Source organism: Notothenia coriiceps, unplaced genomic scaffold (assembly GCF_000735185.1).
Source record: "Notothenia coriiceps isolate Sejong01 unplaced genomic scaffold, NC01 NC01_scaffold00031885, whole genome shotgun sequence".
NCBI lineage: Eukaryota > Metazoa > Chordata > Actinopteri > Perciformes > Nototheniidae > Notothenia > Notothenia coriiceps.
In genome coordinates, this window is record NW_011364586.1 from 618,920 (window position 1) to 638,125 (window position 19,206).

General features: G+C 39.7%; 1 protein-coding gene across 1 annotated transcript in view; it reads right to left on the bottom strand.

Moving 5' to 3' along the window:
* LOC104960528 (pyruvate carboxylase, mitochondrial) overlaps nucleotides 1–19,206 on the bottom strand; it is a 251,396-nt gene that overhangs the window by 223,573 nt on the left and 8,617 nt on the right. Inside the window, exons 6-9 of the mRNA XM_010788608.1 lie at nucleotides 18,765–18,910; nucleotides 13,980–14,097; nucleotides 13,210–13,277; nucleotides 11,248–11,331 (exon numbers count right to left, since the gene is read on the bottom strand). Of these exons, the coding sequence (XP_010786910.1) occupies nucleotides 11,248–11,331; nucleotides 13,210–13,277; nucleotides 13,980–14,097; nucleotides 18,765–18,910 (416 nt within the window). The remainder of the gene's footprint in view (nucleotides 1–11,247; nucleotides 11,332–13,209; nucleotides 13,278–13,979; nucleotides 14,098–18,764; nucleotides 18,911–19,206) is intronic.

Below are 19,206 nucleotides of genomic sequence, written 5' to 3' on the forward strand. Positions count from 1 at the left end.
TAAAACAACAGTCCGGACAACATTGCCGGGTGTTTCTGTCGAAAGTACTGGCTTGAAAATATATCCCAGTCTTTGTTTCATGCAAAAAGACACAGTAAACACAGAGATACGATGATATAAAGTTAATACATTTCAAAAGTATGAAAAATGGAAGCACATATTTGAATATCTTCGCTGTATTTGATCATTTTACGAAACGGAAAATACTGGAAACTGTAGATCCTGCTCAACAGGATGTATATGTGTATTTATGTCGAAAGTACTGGCTTGAAACTATATGCCAGTCTTTGTTTCATGTAAAAAGACCCAATAAACACGGAGATACGATGATATAAAGTTAATACAAATATATTTCAAAAGTATGAATAATGGAAGCACATATTTTAATATCTTCGCCGTATTTTATCATTTTACGAAACGGAAAATACTGTAAACTGTAGATTCTGCTCAACAGGATGTATTTACCAGGGAGGGGGTGAGGTAATCAGGTAAACGGAGTGATACGAAGCAAGACAAAAAGAGACGAAGAGGGACGGCGGGAACCGAATGGAGAGAGACGAAGATATACGAAGACAGGCGGCGGGAGACAAAGAGAGACAAAGAGAGACGAAGAGAGACAAAGAGAGACGAAGAGAGACAAAGAGAGACGAAGAGAGACAAAGAGAGACAAAGAGAGACAAAGAGAGACAAAGAGAGACGAAGAGAGACAAAGAGAGACAAAGAGAGACAAAGAGAGACGAAGAGAGACGAAGAGAGACGAAGAGAGACGAAGAGAGACGAAGAGAGACGGCGGGAAATGGAGAGAGACGAAGATATACGAAGACAGGCGGCGGGAGACAAAGAGAGACGAAGAGAGACGAAGAGAGACGGCGGGAAATGGAGAGAGACGAAGATATACGAAGACAGGCGGTGGGAGAAAAAGAGAGACAAAGAGAGACGGCGGGAGACTGCGATTGAAGTAAAGTGACAGACAAACATTGAGAATTTAGATATAGTTAGATAGATTTAGAGTTTTGAAGATTCAACTATGATGAAGAGAACTCTGAACGTGAGTCAAGCTCTGAGCTTGTTTTTTGACATGGAGGAGGAGGAGCCTGTGATGTTGCCCTCTTGTCGTAGTTGACAGAAACTGTTTTGAAGCGTGGCACAGATAAAGACAGAAAAAACAGATTTTTGTTCATAATGTGTATATATATATAGATTATATTTATAATAACACTTTTGCCTTATCAGAATGAAATCCCATGTACATTATTTAAGCTTTTAAATGTTTTGTTGTGCCTACTGTGTCACTGTTGACAGAACTTGAGAAATGAGGGGGAAAAGCCTATGGATTCACCTGATATTTGTTCATAAAATGTGTATATAGGTTCATGCTACCTCAATCAAACTTTCACATTATCATAGTGACATCCCATGCATCTATTTCCAGCTTTCAAATGGTTTCGTTGTGTATGTTTGTGTTACCTATATGAAAAATAATTTCATTTTCAAAATCTGTTTTTACATTTTTTTGTGATTTTGGGTCCAAAATGTTCATATAGTATCTCTAAATGAAATAAATAACTATCAGGTTATATAGGTGAGGTTGTCCTTAAAAAAAGATACCAAACATTGACATGCCAAACATTTCTTAATGGGGTTTAGTAAGACAAATCAAAAGTATGCGAAAACGGCCAAATTAGCCCAGGACTCCAAAGGGTTAATACATTTCAAACAAAGGATTCTTATACTTTTTTTTTTTAAATCTGCAGTAAAAGAGCAATGCATATTTTGGCAGCAGGTTTCACCAGGTAATTTAATTCAGCACACTCCAATATGCTTGAATGCCGAGTGATGCGGCAATATTTGAAACAATTATTTAATTATGTTCCATTACATTTCAGTACAAGTTTGGGTTTGTTTTTGTCTGCACGGACCTTCAAAACAAACACATGCAGCATCTTACTCATCCACTCCATGGTGAGCATATTTCACAAAATATTTTTGTAAATTCAAGTACTGGTGCGGTGTAGAATAAAACAGCTGGGATAGGAAGAATTGTAACCAAACTAAAGGAGTAACTGTGGTAACAGGCTAACAACATTGAAGAGCCTCTGGATTCTGCATGGGAAAGCTGGTGGATTTCATAACACGCTGCCATTTTTAATTACATCTGTGCCCTTCATGATGTGAAAAGAGCATGTTACCCTTCCTGTTTAAATCCCCTTTTTGTTTGTTTGGTTGGTGTCCCGAGTACACAGCTCTCTCCCGAACCACATGTTCAGTCATTAAGCTATTCATTTAGGCCATTATAGCCTCCTGTTTCTATTCTCAGTGGTATTGTAAGGGTTTTTTTGCGTTTTGCGGACGTGAAGTTTTGACTGCTCACCTGCATAAACGACTCCGTCTTAATTCCACTTTAAAATCACTTTGCTCGGATGCTTCAACGCGATGATTCAAAAGAGTCCACCAGATCTGGCTCAGTTTGCAGTTACAGTTTTCCTGCTTCTGTACCAACCGCTGCTGTGACCATATATTATTCATAAGCATGCACTTTTCACTTTTCTTTAGTTGTACCGCTGCACAATGTGATACAAACACTGCCAAGCTTGCAGCTCCGGCTCCGCCCCTCCACTGGCATTTTCTCTTACACCTTCCACTCCATCCTTCATTCTTTCCCTTGGCTCTCGTTTCAGAAAGCACAGTTTGGTTGAGTTTCCCCCCCAGCTGGCAGAAAGAATCGATACCGCCTCTCTTTTGTCTTCCCCTCACTTCCTCTCGTCTCAGTCCCTGCATCCTCTGACCACTTCGCTTGGTTTCTGTATACTCCCATATCATGTCATTACCACAGGTTTGTACTTCTTCCCTTTCCCCCCTCTGCTTTGAGTTCATCCTCCATCTTTGCCTGGCTTTTTCACATCCCGGTTATGATCAGAAGAAAGACATCACATTCAGCCCTGGCCTTGAATTGACAAACATTTTCTGCAGACATGAGGAGACAAGCCGCAGATGCTTAAAATAGCCCCCATCCAATCACAAGTGCCAATGTCACCCTGACATGTGAGACTCCCGCAATACTTCACGCATCCTGTATTACACCCAGCACAGCAGAATCTGCCTTTGGTTCCTGCAGTCATTAAAGCACACACACTGACCAACCTGGAGGAAGGGAGGAAAGCTGAACAATACAGGGAAGAGGAGCAATTCCTTTTAGCGTCAGGGTTTATAGCAACCGCCTTATATGTTGCACTATTTTTGTTCTGACTTCAGACTAACTTGAAGGAAGGGCTGGATGAAGAAACGTGTCAATCTTTATGTCTGCCATACTGTGTTTCTGTTTGAGTATCTCTTTGGAAGTTTTCTTTTTAAGAAAATCACTCGCAGATACTGGCTGTTAACCGAGCAGCTTTCCTGACTCGTCAGATCAAAAAGCTGCGTGAAGAAAGCAGGAGGAAAATAGATTACTTAATGAGGAAATTAAGGGCTACATATTGTCACTGATCAGCTAATTTGACTTGTCTAAGAAAAATAAATAATTAAATAACCATGGATCATTTCCAACAATAAATGGGATCACTTGATAACATATTCATCTTATATTAAATACACATATAATTATACCTCCCTAAAAAATAAACTTGAAAAACTATATCAACCAAAACTATTTAAACTAAATAATCATTTTAAGGACCATAAAAAAAAGTGCAAAGGACATATATGAGGAATCGGAACTAAGTCAAAAATTAACGATCAAATATACACTAAAGAATACAGGAAGAGGAAAGGGACACATGAAGATTACGAAAAAAGTAAAAAAATGTTGAAAGACAGGAAAACATAAATAAGTAAATTTGAGAAAATGGTTGATGCATAAGCTCACTGGGACAAAGAGTGGAGCGTTCACCCCATTTCCAAACGCTGGTATTCCTGATGGAATATTAAAATATGCTTTCAGGACAAAAAGTGCTGCTAGTTTTAAAGTCTAAAATGGAAACACACAGACGGGGTGTTTATGGCTCTGTAAGAAGTAATACTGTTTACAGCACACTGACCACCTCCAGGGACCCAGTGCCAATCTGAGTTTGTGAGTGTTGGATATGACTGTTAAGTGTGCGAGTGTGTCATCTCTCTCTCACCGTTGCCAAGGTGATTGACTGCGGAACTAATTTCACGTTTATCACTTCTCTTGGATTGACAGCAGATGTGTGTGTTCACAAAAGGACACTGAGCGAGAGGCCAGAAACACCTCACAAGATGCTGAGACGGATACACACTCGGCGCAGACGTTGATGTAACACACACACACACACACACACACACACACACACACACACACACACACACACACACACACACACACACACACACACACACACACACACACACACACACACAGTTTTATTATTTAATTAAGGCGGATTTGAGGCTGTAGTTACACCTACACCCTATTATCACTGGAGCTGCAAACACTCAAGACACACACCATCAGAGGAAATTGATTTATTTTTAAAGTGTGTAGGATTTAGGAGGATCTATTGGCAGAAATATTCAGAATTTTCACAAATAGGATCATACTTCTTATTGAGCACAAGAAAAGTGAGCAGAAATCCTTGTGTTCTAAAAAGAAAATGCAGATAAGGAAATATTGTTTTGATTTACAAAGTTTACCACACTTGCTTTTACTTAAAATTCTAATGACAAGAACTTTCCAATGTAGCTTATCTATTACGCTTCGTCCTGCCGTCGTAAACGTCCACTAGAGTCGACCACCAAAAGTGCATCAGTGTGCGATGAAAATAATCAACAAATTCACTGGTTATTCCTGTTTGAATAGTGGTTGCTTAAAACTGCAATGCCCAACAGTTTTAGGAAATCAAACTGTATATTTATGAAACATTTATAAAAATGTACGTCTTCAATAAGAATGAATTGGCTTCTGGGTGAGTACTGCAAACAAAGTCAAGACAGGAAGTATTGACAGCTAGAGCTGGCTTTATATATAAAACACATGTGCACAGATACACCTTTGATTTGCAGAGATTGCTGATGACTTGTAGACATATTTTTGCCCTGAGTAGCAGTTCTTTCAGTGTGAAAACAAGTTGGCAAGCACAAGCAAAACACTCACCACAAACAACAAATGATTCCTCTTCCGTCCTCAAACCATCTTTCACACAGATTTCAAATCTGTCTCCTGTTCTCCTCTCACCATCGGACACTTAAAACTCGGCGGAAAATTAAAATTGTCTGCCCTCTCGCTTCATAGGAGCACAAAAAGAATTTGAGGAGTGTTGTTTTCTGGCCCTGCTTCAAAGTTGTTGGATAACTTCTTGCCACCCAAAAACCACTAACAAAACTGAGTGGGTGATGCTGCAACACATCCGGTGGAAAATGCAACAATTGTCAGCACTCCTAACCCACACAGGGTCCAGAAATGAATTCCTAATTGCAGCTGCACTAAGTATCAGACAGTAGCTCTGTAACTCTGTCTTCAGGTTCATCCATTAATAAATATGCTATGAAAAAAAAAATGGCCGACAGTGAAGGCCTGATGACATTAAAGTCATCCATAAACACACACCTGCTTGTCTTTCCTATCACACACACAATGATACAATGTTAGGCTAATTAGCCTGATAGCTTGGTTGCCCACAGACATCTCTAGGGTGAGCTCACAGGCATGCTAAAACACAGAGTTAATGAGGTGAGCGCATTATTTACACATCAACCTTTAAGAACTGCTTTTGATGACATCCTGTGTGAAACATGTTTTGGCCTTGACATGTGTATATGCACTAATGTTGCATTAACCTCTTGCCATATCAACCCATGTTTAATGGCGGTCGATAGGGGATGTTCAAAGGAGATTAACAGTATATACCACATAGAAGTGGTGTATATTATCTAAAAACGAACAACCTCTGGATAGTGATGCACAATTAAGCAACATTTTACAGCAACTGCAATATGGACTATTGCAATATTCAAACCGCAGGAAGCACAATATTTCCCATATGATAAATATGTGTTAAAATATGATTTTAATCAAGTATTGTGGAGCTGCAGATATATACTAATAAAATAAATAAATACAAATCATATACTACGGACTTCCCAAAAGATCTGAGATCCTCTTCTAAAAATCACAATGTAATCATTTAGTGTATTTTTCAATAACAAGAATTATGATTTCAAATGACCAACCCTTCAAATATTGTTAATCATATCGCAATATCATTTAAAATAATCGCAAATTGTTTTTTTTCCCCAATTTGTTCAGCCCATCTCATTATTTTGAGTTAAAGCTTAGCACTGATGTCCTAATCATTAATCTGTAAATGTCTGTAAAGGGGAGACTCGTGGTTTGCCCAAATGTGGTGCATTGTTCAGAAGTAATACTGACAAGATAGCTTGACAAGGTTGGTACCAATAGATTCCTTTTGTTTCAGATCATAGTAGTATCCTCACACTAGCTTTTAAACTGATTCCGTTTCAGCTTTTGAAGACATTACATGGGCCGGGCCTGCCGTCAGATCAACATGGGGCCATGCAAATTCAAACTTTAGAATCAGTAAAAATAATGCATTTCAATTCCTTCTCTTAAAAAAAGCTTAATAATGTTGTCTAACGCTCCTGTTTAGATTATACTCCTTCACAGCAGCTTTCTCTGCCAAATCCCAATCACGATACAGAGGCTTGAAAACGTTTCGGAAACTTGCTGCCAAACTGCGACATGAAGACGGCTCCAAGATCGACTGGAAGAAGCCCAAAGAGTGGGTGAGACGGTGCAGCACAGTGCAGATAAAAACATGTTAGATATGGCTAACAGCAGAGTGGTATTACTATATCTGGACATTGAGATTGCATAAAAAAAACTTCTCCAAAGCAAAGGAAACCTCAAGAGACAACCAAGTTTAAGATATCTCACTACCGTAGTGACAGAAACAGATTTGGAAATTCTGTAGAGCCATTTCTGCTGCCAATATTGTCCACCATGGTGCATGCGAACCCTCACAACAGAATTTCATGATTATCCTGGCCAAAACAAACAGGATATAATCCAGACAATCTTTAAAAGATATTGTCAAAACTATACTCAACACAACAAATCACTTTACCTTACACTTTGTTAAGACCATAGGTTAAGACACAGATGGATACATATAGATCTTTTTCAGCACAGATCTTAGATATAAAATCCTGAATGGTCCTATCCCTAACACAGAGATCAAAATGTAATAAAAAGCTGAAATGATCCCATGCAGCGCAGAGATGAATGAGTAGCGCCCAAATCAGCAATCACTGATTATGAAACCTCATGTTGCTATAGTGAGATGCATCATTATTAAAAACTAATCAGGACAGGCTGAGATATTGCATGTGTTAAAAGACAAAGACAACAAAGCAAGGACAGACAATCAGAGGATGAAGACAGAAAAGAAGAAAACCATTCAGAGTCGAGTTTACATCAAAATCCGCTGAGCAGTAGATAACACAAAGGTCTGTTTCACAATATTTCTTTCTTGCGAGCTCTGGCTTGATATCCACTCAAGCCCCTTTCTTCCAAGAGCTGAAGCTACTTCCTGCGGCCGTCAGTGTTGCCAGGCAACTTTGTTCTCTAGGACTTTCTATCAGGAAGTGCTGCGAGTTCAAAGAATGGCTGTTTCTGTGAAAGACTCAGATGGAGGCTGCTGATAATGGAAGATGCGGTCGATATACGCAGACAGAGAGATGAAGGGGGCCCGAGCAGCAGCACCATGTAGTCGCCATTATGGCCAGATAAGAGCTGAGAAATAGCAGATGTGTGTGTGGGGGAGGAGGAGATAAATGTATAGAACCAAAATAACCACAATATTATTCCATGTGCACTGCAAATGGGAGACTTTGTGTCCGTTAGCCCCTTTCACACGTTTTGTTCACACTTAGCAGTATGTGAGAATGCAAATGTCTGAATCATGCGTCTAACATTAAAACAGACTTTACCCAGCTTCCAAGTAAAGGTCAGTGTAATGTCCGGATTAGGCTCAGAGTGAATATTATTATCTGTAGAATTCAGTGTGGGGCGAGTTGATGGCATTTATAATGCGGCTGGTGTGAAACCGGAACAATACATCTAACGGTGAAGAAGAAGGGTCACGAAGCCAACGAGATTCTTCCTGGAGGAACAATGCGATCTAACAACGTCTGTCTGCAAGGCGTGAAGCCTTAAAACAAATGTCAAGAAACAGTGTTTCTCATGACCACAAAACAACACTGTTTTGCAACGGTTGTGTAATCTGTGGCCTGTCCTGCACCCCTAGCCACACTAAACAAAACTGAGTATTTCCAGTAAGTGAGAATGCTACTTAAAAGTGGCCATTTTATACAAATGTTCAGGCTCGTATTCGTATTTTGTGGCTCTACCATGACATGTCTCCATGCTTTAATGTTCAAAAAGCTCTTTATTCTTCTCATACTGCCTGTGCTGCAGCACCTCTTTTCACCCTCTGTCTGAAAACAGAGCGCAGTCTGCTCTGATTGGTTAGCTGGCTGACTGTTGTGATTGGTCATATGCTTACATGTCCTGCTCCTTAGCCTATCACGTACATAGTGTTGGAGAACTAGCCAATAGAATTGCAGGTGTTACATAGTGATGGCAAAATCTTACGGAAGTAAACAAAGGAGGCATTTCAGGCAGGGGGTTGGGGGAAAGAAACTCCCTCTTGAGGAAACTTTGGGATGTTAGCCCTTGCAGACCATTTACATGCACTCAAACCTATATAACACACTTCAGGAAAGGGAAAAGCCCCCAAAAATCACAATATGGCCTCTGGAAACCGACAATCTTCTTCTGTGGACTACATGTGTGAGGGGTTATAGGTAAAATTCGGTAAATGTGCTGAACCCATTCCCCTGAGAGTAGATATGAGAAAAAGGCCTGTGTAGGTGTCCTCATACAAAAGTAAAAACCTCTAATGAGACAGAACACATGCAAATGTCTAAGTGCAGCACGTAAAAACTTTGTGTCCGTATATCATCACAAAGATAGCAATTTTGGAAAACTGGCCACTTGAGGTGACATCATGTACCTGTTCATGTTTGTGTTTGTGCACCCAGAATAACTGCCACCATTTTCTATTCTATAAGGCCCACAGAACACATTAAAAATGAATGTGGCCCTGCGCCGTCTCCCACAGTATAAACAGACAGGCTTTGACAAGCACACACACAGGCGGGAATAAAACCCGACTAAGCTCCAGAGTTCGGCATCAGCGCTGCTCAGGATTCAATACCTGCAGGGAGAGCAGGGTCTGGCTCTGAAGTGGAAGCCTTCACTGTGGGGCTGGCACAATGTGAGACGCAATCACAACACAGAGCAGGGACAGGAGTGAGGAGGGGGNGTGTGCCTTGGCAGGGGGAGGGGAGTGTCTGGAGCAAGAAAAATGGAGGATGAGGCCGGGAGAAAGGAAATCCCCTGGTGAGGATAATCTGCAGAATTTAACCCGAGCCAGAGTCCGTTTTTTACTGATCAAATGGAGCAATCTGATGTTTCACCTAGGCCTGAGCCATTGCAACAAAACATCTAATTTGTAATACAAATCGTTAAATTAACGATATTGGATGGGATAATAAATGTGCTTGATTATTCTCCTTTTAATTAGAAATCTATCAAAATGATCATGGTAATCTCTTTGCTGGCACTACATTTTGGCAAATATCTAGCTTTCTTTATGATCTTTTCTAAAATCATTTCAGTTGCAGGCACACATCTTACCATTTACATGTGAATATCTATGATAAAATATTTCTATATAAAAATGTATCCGTCAGAAATAACTTTAAATAACTCCTTTTTTGTATTTGCATGCCTTTATTCTTTCCCTGCATCATATGAGGAGCTTAAAACTAGTTCTCCTCAATGTAACATCCTCTGATCATCTTCCTTTTGTTTATGGTGTGATAAAATATTAATATTTGCAAACAAGAGGCTTCCTTTTGTCTCATCTTTTACACTTATAGTTGCAAATTGAGCAGACAGCCTTGAAATGCAGGAACCTTTGAAAAACTGGGAGGTTAACACTGAAATCTGACTTCAAAAAGACACCGTTATGATATATTTAATTTAAAATTCAAGGTTTGGATACGGAAGAAAGTCAAAGTCCACAAAGGAATAGTAAGAGGCGAGTGTGAAGTACGAAGAGCAAAGTCATGGACAAGCGTGTGTGGCTGCTGACACACACAAAGAGACAAGCTTGGTGATGTTGTGGTTTGATTACTGCAAAAAGGATTACTACTGAAGCAAGGTCACAGAGAGCAGCATAGAGTTCTATCTCTCCCTCTCGCAGAAGCATTTCTCCTCCAGTGTCATGAAGGTTATTCCTCCCACTCTTCCCACTTTACTTCTTCCTCAACTGGGCCATTACCTGTAAAGGCCATTACTTGAAATCCGCTCTGAGAGATGAGGCTCCACTTTCAAGTGATGCTGTCATACTTGGGCAAACTTCTCAGCTACACTAAAGCAACGGTGAGCTTTCACTTTGCAGGCTAAGGTTTTACCGTAGCAAAAGTGCTTATTGGTGACAATAATCATAATTATTCTTGGCAAATGCACCACACACACACACACACACACACACACACACACACACACACACACACACACACACACACACACACACACACACACACACACACACACACACACACACTATTTACTGCCTGCACTCTTCAAACCTAATTCCCCCCCATTTTTACATTGCATTTCAATTTTCACAGCACTAATGTCCCCCTCATTTGAATCATAGGTAAATAGCACTTTAAAATCCCTGCGGAGAATCCAGTTCTTTCATAGGCAGAACAATGTAAAAGGTATTATGAACATGTGCTCAGATTTTCTAAATACAACCCAATGCTTGAGCAAGAAGAGCCATTTCTCCTCCTGTCCGCCAACTTTTTTTAACAAGTGGTAAAACCATTTAACAAGGCAAATCCAACATGCAGACACCTGCCACGACAACTGTGACGAAATATGCTTGCTAGTGATAAGCTGCCTAACCTCCTGCCACAGCCACATGAATATTTCACATTATTTTAATACACGCATATAAATTGCGTACCCTTAATGATTAAAAAGTGATTAAGTAGAGCTTCTGTCATAAAACTTTCAATTCATTTAGGAGACTTTTCCCCCCGTAATGAAGTGGTGTAGTTAACCCTGAGGGGGAAGCATGTGAAATATTGAAATGAAAAAGGAAAAGAGAGCAGGAAGTGGAGTGGCTGACGTACCATTTTGGCGAGGTTCACGGCGTCAGAGTGGAGACGGTTTCTCAGGTGAGGGTCCAGCTGGAACGCCGGTGCAATTTCCACAACCTTCAAAACAACACAACTTTATTGATAATGCAACATTGAAAACAACAACAATGTACACATTTCATCTCAAGGTTGGACACAAACAAATCCAACAGCTTCATTCATAATGTATTGTATTAGTGCTGCTTTTGACACATCACACCTCAATTATAGGACATAATTATTCAACTGCACAGACAGCGTGTCACGATGCATTAGTTAGCTCTGAAAAGCCATGCTATTATAACCTGTATTTCATTTGATGGATGTGACCTTACTTTAGTTTTCCTTCCATTTGTATCTTTTCATTGTTTTATAAAATTGTCTTAAATTATCATATATTTAGGGTTATTGCTCTTAACTTCAAGCTTGCCTAAGAAGTTGGATTCTGTTATGTTTAATGCATTTCAGGATTACATTTCAAACTTAAATAAATGAAACCGAAATTAAGAGTGAACCAAAACAATATTGTTGAAGGTCATGATACTAGGGCTGAAAGACTCTATATTGCACTGTAGAGTTTTAGAGAACTGCAGAGTGTGTTATACATCTCTATTGGTTCCTCACTATCATTACATCATCTGTCTGTAATATAACAAAAGGTATCAATCAAGGTTTAAAAGCATATAGCATAATGTGGAAATATTCAAATGTATCCCAGTTTATGATTCTTAAAGAAAAGAGCAAAAGTGCCACAGACTGGAGTTAGCTTCAAACTTATATTAAGTCAATCCCATAATGTGTTTCAGTTTTTCCTGCAGTAGCCATCAGTTTGATAAAGTATGTGCCAGGCTTAGGCGAAACAGATTGAGTGAATCATTTGAAGTCACATTTATCTTTCATTGGGTCTGCAGGGTGGGTGGGGTTCGCCGTGTTCGACAGTGATGTGTTTCAATCAACTGCATCAAAACAAGATTTCCGAAAAATCAAAACGACTCAATTTATCAAATCAAATCTTATCCCACGAAAACAACTTCTAAGTCTGTGAGCATTTCCAAGATATAGAAAAAAAGCTAAAAATATCCTATCAGCGCTCCACCATCCCTAATCTACCGTATTTCAACAAGCGACTATTCTTGTTTCTGAGATTGAAAAAGATCTTAGATTAAGGGCAGAGGCAGATTAAGCCTGGCGGAATCAAAGAGCAGCAGCTCTTGCATAAACACAGCCGCTAATATGATTATCCTCTGTAATTCGATTAAAGGGGAGAAGAAGAAAGTGATGAAAACACATGATTGAAAACGCTTTGATGTGACAATATGTAATGAAATGTTACACATGTTAAATGAGCTTCCTTTGATGAAAGCATTGAGTGACTATTAGATGACAATTTCAAAATGTTCTCATTCTATTTAGACTTATTTGTTGTTTTTGACAAGCAGGTCATGCTCTGAAACTTAATTTCCTTCTTTTTTGGGCTAATTTATTTCCAGTGCCAGCTCAGAAAAATAGCCTTGGCTAATAAATGACAATCAATTTAAAGCTGTATACTTATAAATAAAGTGTTTTGGTTGATTCAAGTTGGTGGAGTATTATGGAGCTGCTTCATTTGTTGCCAAGTCTCCCATCTCACAGCATTAGCAGTGGTTATGTTGTCATTGTTTCATAATCCTCTAACCCCCTGCTGCTAGGATACCCAGGGCCACTAATGCCATAATAATCATTGCTATAATCTGAAGCATAATTACCTTATTTATTATTGTGTGGCATAATTGGCTTGTTATCCTAAATAAGGAAATGTATATAAAACACTTGTATATTCATCAGAATCCTGCATATGACCTTTGTTTTAATGCCCCCCATCCACTTCATGCTAATCTCTTACAAACAACAGAAACGCCATGAAGATAATCTCAAAATAAAGTCAAACATTAAGTCGGGTTGAATAGGGGACTTCACCTTTTGGTGTCTCCGCTGAATGGAGCAGTCTCTCTCGTAGAGGTGGATGACATTTCCATATTTATCGCCTGGGGAAAGACAAAGAGAGGAGTGGGTGAGACAAGGAAAGCGGAAGGAACAAAGAAAATGAGAAGATAATCGAGGGTATGAAGAAAAAGAAGGGGTTGAATTCAAGTACAGGAGAGTTTAAGAAACAGGAATTCATAGTAAGATAAATTGAGACATTGGGAATGAAACAAGAAAGAAGGGGAGAAACTGGAAAAGTCCAAAGTGAAGGAGGGAAGGAGGCAAAGACGAGGCTTTAACAGGTAATTCAGAAAATTCACAAAATCCCTGACATGCCCTAAAGACATTAATTAATCACAGTGAACACAGAGAAATACAGCTCGATGAACGCTGAAACATGAAGAAAGCCCAACCCAAAGCACAGACAGACATGAGCCTGATAACATAACTCTTACAGTATGCTGGAACATGCACTGTACAATATACTGTATGTCTGAAGTGCAGACAGACTTCCTGTAAGTGTCAGTGTTGAATTTCAGTTCTATACAACTGAGTGGTAGTTATGTTCACTGTAATAGGAGGAAACAAAGGCTGGAGAATCCTCCACTGGCCAATAAAGCTCATTCAGTCTCATTGTTCATGTTCCTCCCTTAGCAATACCACACAGGATTTGTATCCAACTTGCCGTCTTAATGAACCTAGATTGATTCACAGCTATGAAAGGACACATAGTCAAATGCAAACACAGAGGGGAGTGCACTTACCGAGGATCTGTACTTCAATATGCCTTGGCTTTTCCAGAAACTTCTCGACAAACAGGGCTCCGTTCCCAAAAGCCGTCAGGGCTTCAGAGTAGGCCCGCTGGTAATTCTCCTCAAGTTCCTGACACACAGACGAGAAAGAAATCCATTCAAGTCTGAGTTACTATCCGAGAAGGAAGAGTGGGTTTGTGTGTTTTTCAAAGAGTTTTGTAGTTTAATCTCAGCAACACTTTCATTTTTCGGTTTTAATTTGGATTTTATATTCCCTTCCCTGTCATTCACACTTGATGTTGTGCAGATTTTTCCCATTCTTTTGACACAAATGTTTACACCTCCTTAGGGAGCACGATTCTACACAACATCTCGGGTAGCGGATTAAGGGAGGTCACGCACGAGCACGCTGGAGGTCATGACACAATCTGTGTTTGTCAGTGTGTGACGTCCGGCCTGGCCCTTCAGACTGCTCTACCCGGCAAAGACTGAGTCACTATCATGCTGCAGGAGAAGATACCATTCCTCATCCGTCATCTCAAAGCAAAGAGAAAACAACATACTCACAGGACTGGTACAAATGGAAAACGTGATTTAAATAGACCAGAAATTGTGCCTCTGAATAGGAAACCCAAATAAATGTCAATGTCCCATATGTGTTCCGATTACATTTCTATAAAATCAGGAAGTGTGCATCAACAGGGCTCTAAGTGTTAAACCACTCTGTTTCTGATGATGTGTCATGCATAAAAAGGCACTATCAAAAAATGTCAACATTGCAAACTTATGATTTTCCCCGTTTTCTTTTTCCACATTGTTTGGTTCACAGCGCAAATCTAAAACATCAAAAAAGACATCTGCTAGCACAACTTGTACAAATAGATTTCCAGATTTCTTTGGTCCTATGCGAATTGTAAATCTTCTGGTTTGGGATTCTAGAAAACAAATAAAGCCTTTTGGTCACCTTGGTCTCTATGGTGGGCATTTATTGACATATTCTAACATTTGATAGACATGATCTATCAACCAAGAGAGAAAATTGGCAGATTAATCAATAACATCTTCACGACCCTAATAAATCACCTGATAAATTCATTATTTTATATTAATTTGTCCGTTTATGGTCAGAAAAACATTTTCTACTACTTTCAGGGAAATAAAGATGGGATAAAGCTTGAGATGCTTTACCAGTGTTAGTAGAGGGATTTAAAGTCACACCTCGCAGAGTTGTCAAATCATTGGAACACCACTGTTTTGTCAATGACACAAAATACTTTTAAAAGACTAAGGTGAGCAGGAATCTATTTGTACTCCTTCCACATCGCTTCAGATCGTCTGTCAGCTTCAGCCACTGGAGCTTTGATACGTGCGCTCGCTTTCACGCTTACGCTTTGGGAAAGCACTTCAAACTCGGAGCAAAGCTCTGGCACTTTAATTCTGCTTATCAGTAAACATCTCTTCCTACAATATGTGGAGAGTACTTCCGTCTGTTAAACCGGAATACAAATGACCAACAAGATGGCCCTAATGGAATAAAGAGGCAACCGACGCATTGTTGCTGTGGTCCCACCAGCACACAGAAACCTTTTTTACAGTTTCCTCACAGTATCATCTGGAGGCCCCTGCGACTTAGCTGACTGGAATGTCAACAACTAATTAATTAGACAGGGGTACAACTCAGAAAAGGTCATACTTTCCAAAAGGATTGCACACTGTTGAGACTCCAAGGCTACAGTACAACACTGTTATTTGTTTGTAGACGGACAATGTCTTTGGTAGCACTGCGATGTTTGGAATTAACCCTAGTGCCCTCCTCGAATTTTCAACCTTTCGACCCCTTCGTGGCAAAAATGTACACGCCCATAATAACTGCTATTAAAATCATACATATTTGTTTCTTTTTTCATGAATCACTTAAACGACTTATAACGTACTCAAAACTACCAAACATTCAATCATTTTCAGGATTTTAACCCTTTAAATGCCTTTTTCATTATTTTAATTATTTAATTTCTCTCAAAAATGCCTCATTGACTTCCATTCAGACCACATTTTTTGATCTCACTCCCATTGCAGTATAAAACCATGCATTTCATTTAGAAGAAAAGTAGTGATATTTGATGTTCTACTCTATTCTGTGTGTGTGTGTGTGTGTGTGTGTGTGTGTGTGTGTGTGTGTGTGTGTGTGTGTGTGTGTGTGTGTGTGTGTGTGTGTGTGTTGTGTCTCTGAAGAGGTGCTTGATTACTCAAAAACAAAAAACAACTGTTAGTGTGTTTATGCACCTGGCTGCCAAAGATAAACATGCAAGGGCTTATTTCTTTAGTGAGCAGAGAAGGAGAAAGACCTGGAGCAAAGAGAAGGAACTAAAATGAAGCATTTCAGTTCAGAGGAGACTTCAGAAGTAATCTTGTAGCCTTCTTCTGCCAGCGAGCTGCAGGACTCATCTGAAGAAGACACAAGGTTCGAGGGGGGTCTGACACTGAATGCTCTCTGGAGTCCAGCATTTCTTTGAGTTCCTCTGACCCTTCATCTGAAAGTGGAGAGGACACTGAGGGTCCGGCCCACCATCCACCACCACGGGGGGCTTTCTTCCCATAATCTGTGAGGACACCCTGGTTTTCCCCAGCTCCTGGGAGAACAACCTCCGTTCTTCTCTGTCTCCTCACTGTGGACGGGACCCTCAGTGTCCTCTCCACTTTCAGATGAAGGGACTGATGAAGGGACAAAGAAGACTTCTTGCAAAAATCCATGCCAAAAGCTGTAACACAGCTGAAATGATCACCAAATCAAAAAAATGTACAAAAATGCCAGAGGAGGGCACAAGGGTTAAAATAACTTAATGCGCTTATTTCGACTGATATAGCAATTGCCATATGGTTCACCATATTGGAGGGATCGGAGGCTATTTTTAGAGGATCTGTTCCAAACGAATTAGTTGTGTTAAGTGTGTAGAATAGGATATCTAGGAAGGGTTATCATTCAAATTGTATTAAAATTGCATTCATCCAAACGGTTTTTGACATTTTAGAAACATTTAAAAACATTTCTAAGGACAAATAAAGGATAATTATAACTATTTTTAAATGAATGTGGTATTTTGGGAAGGGTAAAAGTTAAAGTGATGATTTGCAGGACCTTATTCATTGTGACTTAATATATTTTTTATACAGAAATATAGAACAGTGAATGCTAGCAGCCATGAAGCATGAGGAGGTGGCAGCTCTGATTCACCACTGATCTGTGCCCTCTTCTATCTGATTGGACAAAAAGCATCTGCTTGTTGAAAACCTTCGACATGGTCAGACTTGAGAGGCCGACACAGGGGAGAACTGCACACACACAAGGGCCGTGACCAAATGCACCCCCCACAGGGCCTCCACTCACGGCGGTATGAGAAGTCCAGCCGCCGCCAGTGCTCTGCTGACATAAACAGGGCTGACAAGTAGCAACTTCCTGGTGTCTGTGGCCCTACATGACTCTATTTCCCTTTTTATTTACAAATAATATCTCACTAAAGGACGCTAAAACCTTCATATTTTGTTGTGAGGTGACATTTTTGTTCTATTTGATGATGTACAGTAGTGTTATTGGATGAGCTTTGCCGTTAACAAATCTAAGAGGTTAAGACATTTTTCTTACAGGTTTATAACAAGCATCTCTTAAAACATCACTTGCAGTGAGTGAGCTGCTGCTGCTGCTGCTGCTGCTGCTGGCTGGTCATGCTCTGAAAGCTTTATGCATTTGTGTTAAGTGGCTGGACCCTCTACCCAAAGTATAATTATATATAAACATCAAGCAGACTCAACAAAGAGAAGCATGGTATATGCATACATCCCTTTGCTAGGCAAATTCTAAAAATGCTGTACATCATGTACTGTAACCTCTTAAACACTGTTCTTTGGACTTTGTATAGATGTTTTATTTTTTGCTGCATTATTAAGTTTGAGTAAAACAGTTTAAAAAAAAGGTTTTAGTGTTTGTTTTTTGCGTTATCCTAGAAAAATGTAAGGCAAGTCTGCAATCTCGAGATGACGTAAGACAAAGCCTTTACCAATTGGCACAGGCGTCATACAATTCTTATTTCTATAATGGACTTTTATTTGAAACCACCATTTTATAACCAGGACCAATGCCTTCATGCACAAACTAGAACACGCGTTATCATAGGAAGATATAGAAACTAAAATGCATGATTTAAAGCAAATTGATTATAGAGTAACCTGGAAACAAGCCTACATCACAGTGTTGTGCTCTCATCACTGTGACAGCTCATCACTGCTGTGAGGGCGGCAGAACTTAATATGGCTGAGATGAGGGAGATGTTTCCTATCTCCTGATCATATTTATTTATGTTGGGCTATGTATTTTGTAAGTTAAGCCATTCTATCATATACATATTGCACATGTTGATTGCTATTGTACATGTTAAAATGCAATAGATGGGATTATTTTATCTTTACATTGAGATTCATATTGGATATGTGACCCCTAGATAGCTACAATATTAAAAAGTCATTTTTATAATGTCCTCTGCTTCAGTAGCTGACAGAAGCAATTTCAAAGAACACACAATCACACACACCCGAACACACAGGGTGATTGGCGGCCGGAGAGATAAATGACCAGGTTGTAATTTCCGTGACATTTCGCCTTGATTCAAAGCAAACAGAAAATAATGAATATGAAAAACTTAATTTTTGCAGGATATAAATTGGGTTAGAATTGTCTTTGCTGGACATGCGACAGGACAATGTTTATTTTGTCAGAGCTAGCTGCAAAATGACAATGACGCTCACCTCGTACTCACGGACCACCCTCATGCCGCGGCCTCCTCCTCCGTACGCTGCTTTGAAGATGATGGGGAAGCCGTATTGTTCTGCAAACACCTGTGCGTCGTTCAGGCAGCTGATGGGTAACGCGGTCCCCGGGACCACAGGTACACCTAGGTCAAGTAAGTGGACAAATAAGTGAGAAACTTTACAATTTCAATGAATGTCCTAAGCACAATGGTGGAAGAAGAACTTTTAAATGTAGCAATAGCACATCTAAAAAAATATTCTGCATTCAAAATCTTACTTAAGAAAAAGCACAAAAGTATTGGCATCAAAATGAACTTAAAGTACCAAAAGTAAAAGCGCTCGTTATGCATAATGCCCCATTTCAGAATCATATTGAGCTACTGGATAACCATTAGGATTATCGATGTATGTCTATGTCAGCTGGTAAAGGTGGAGCTAA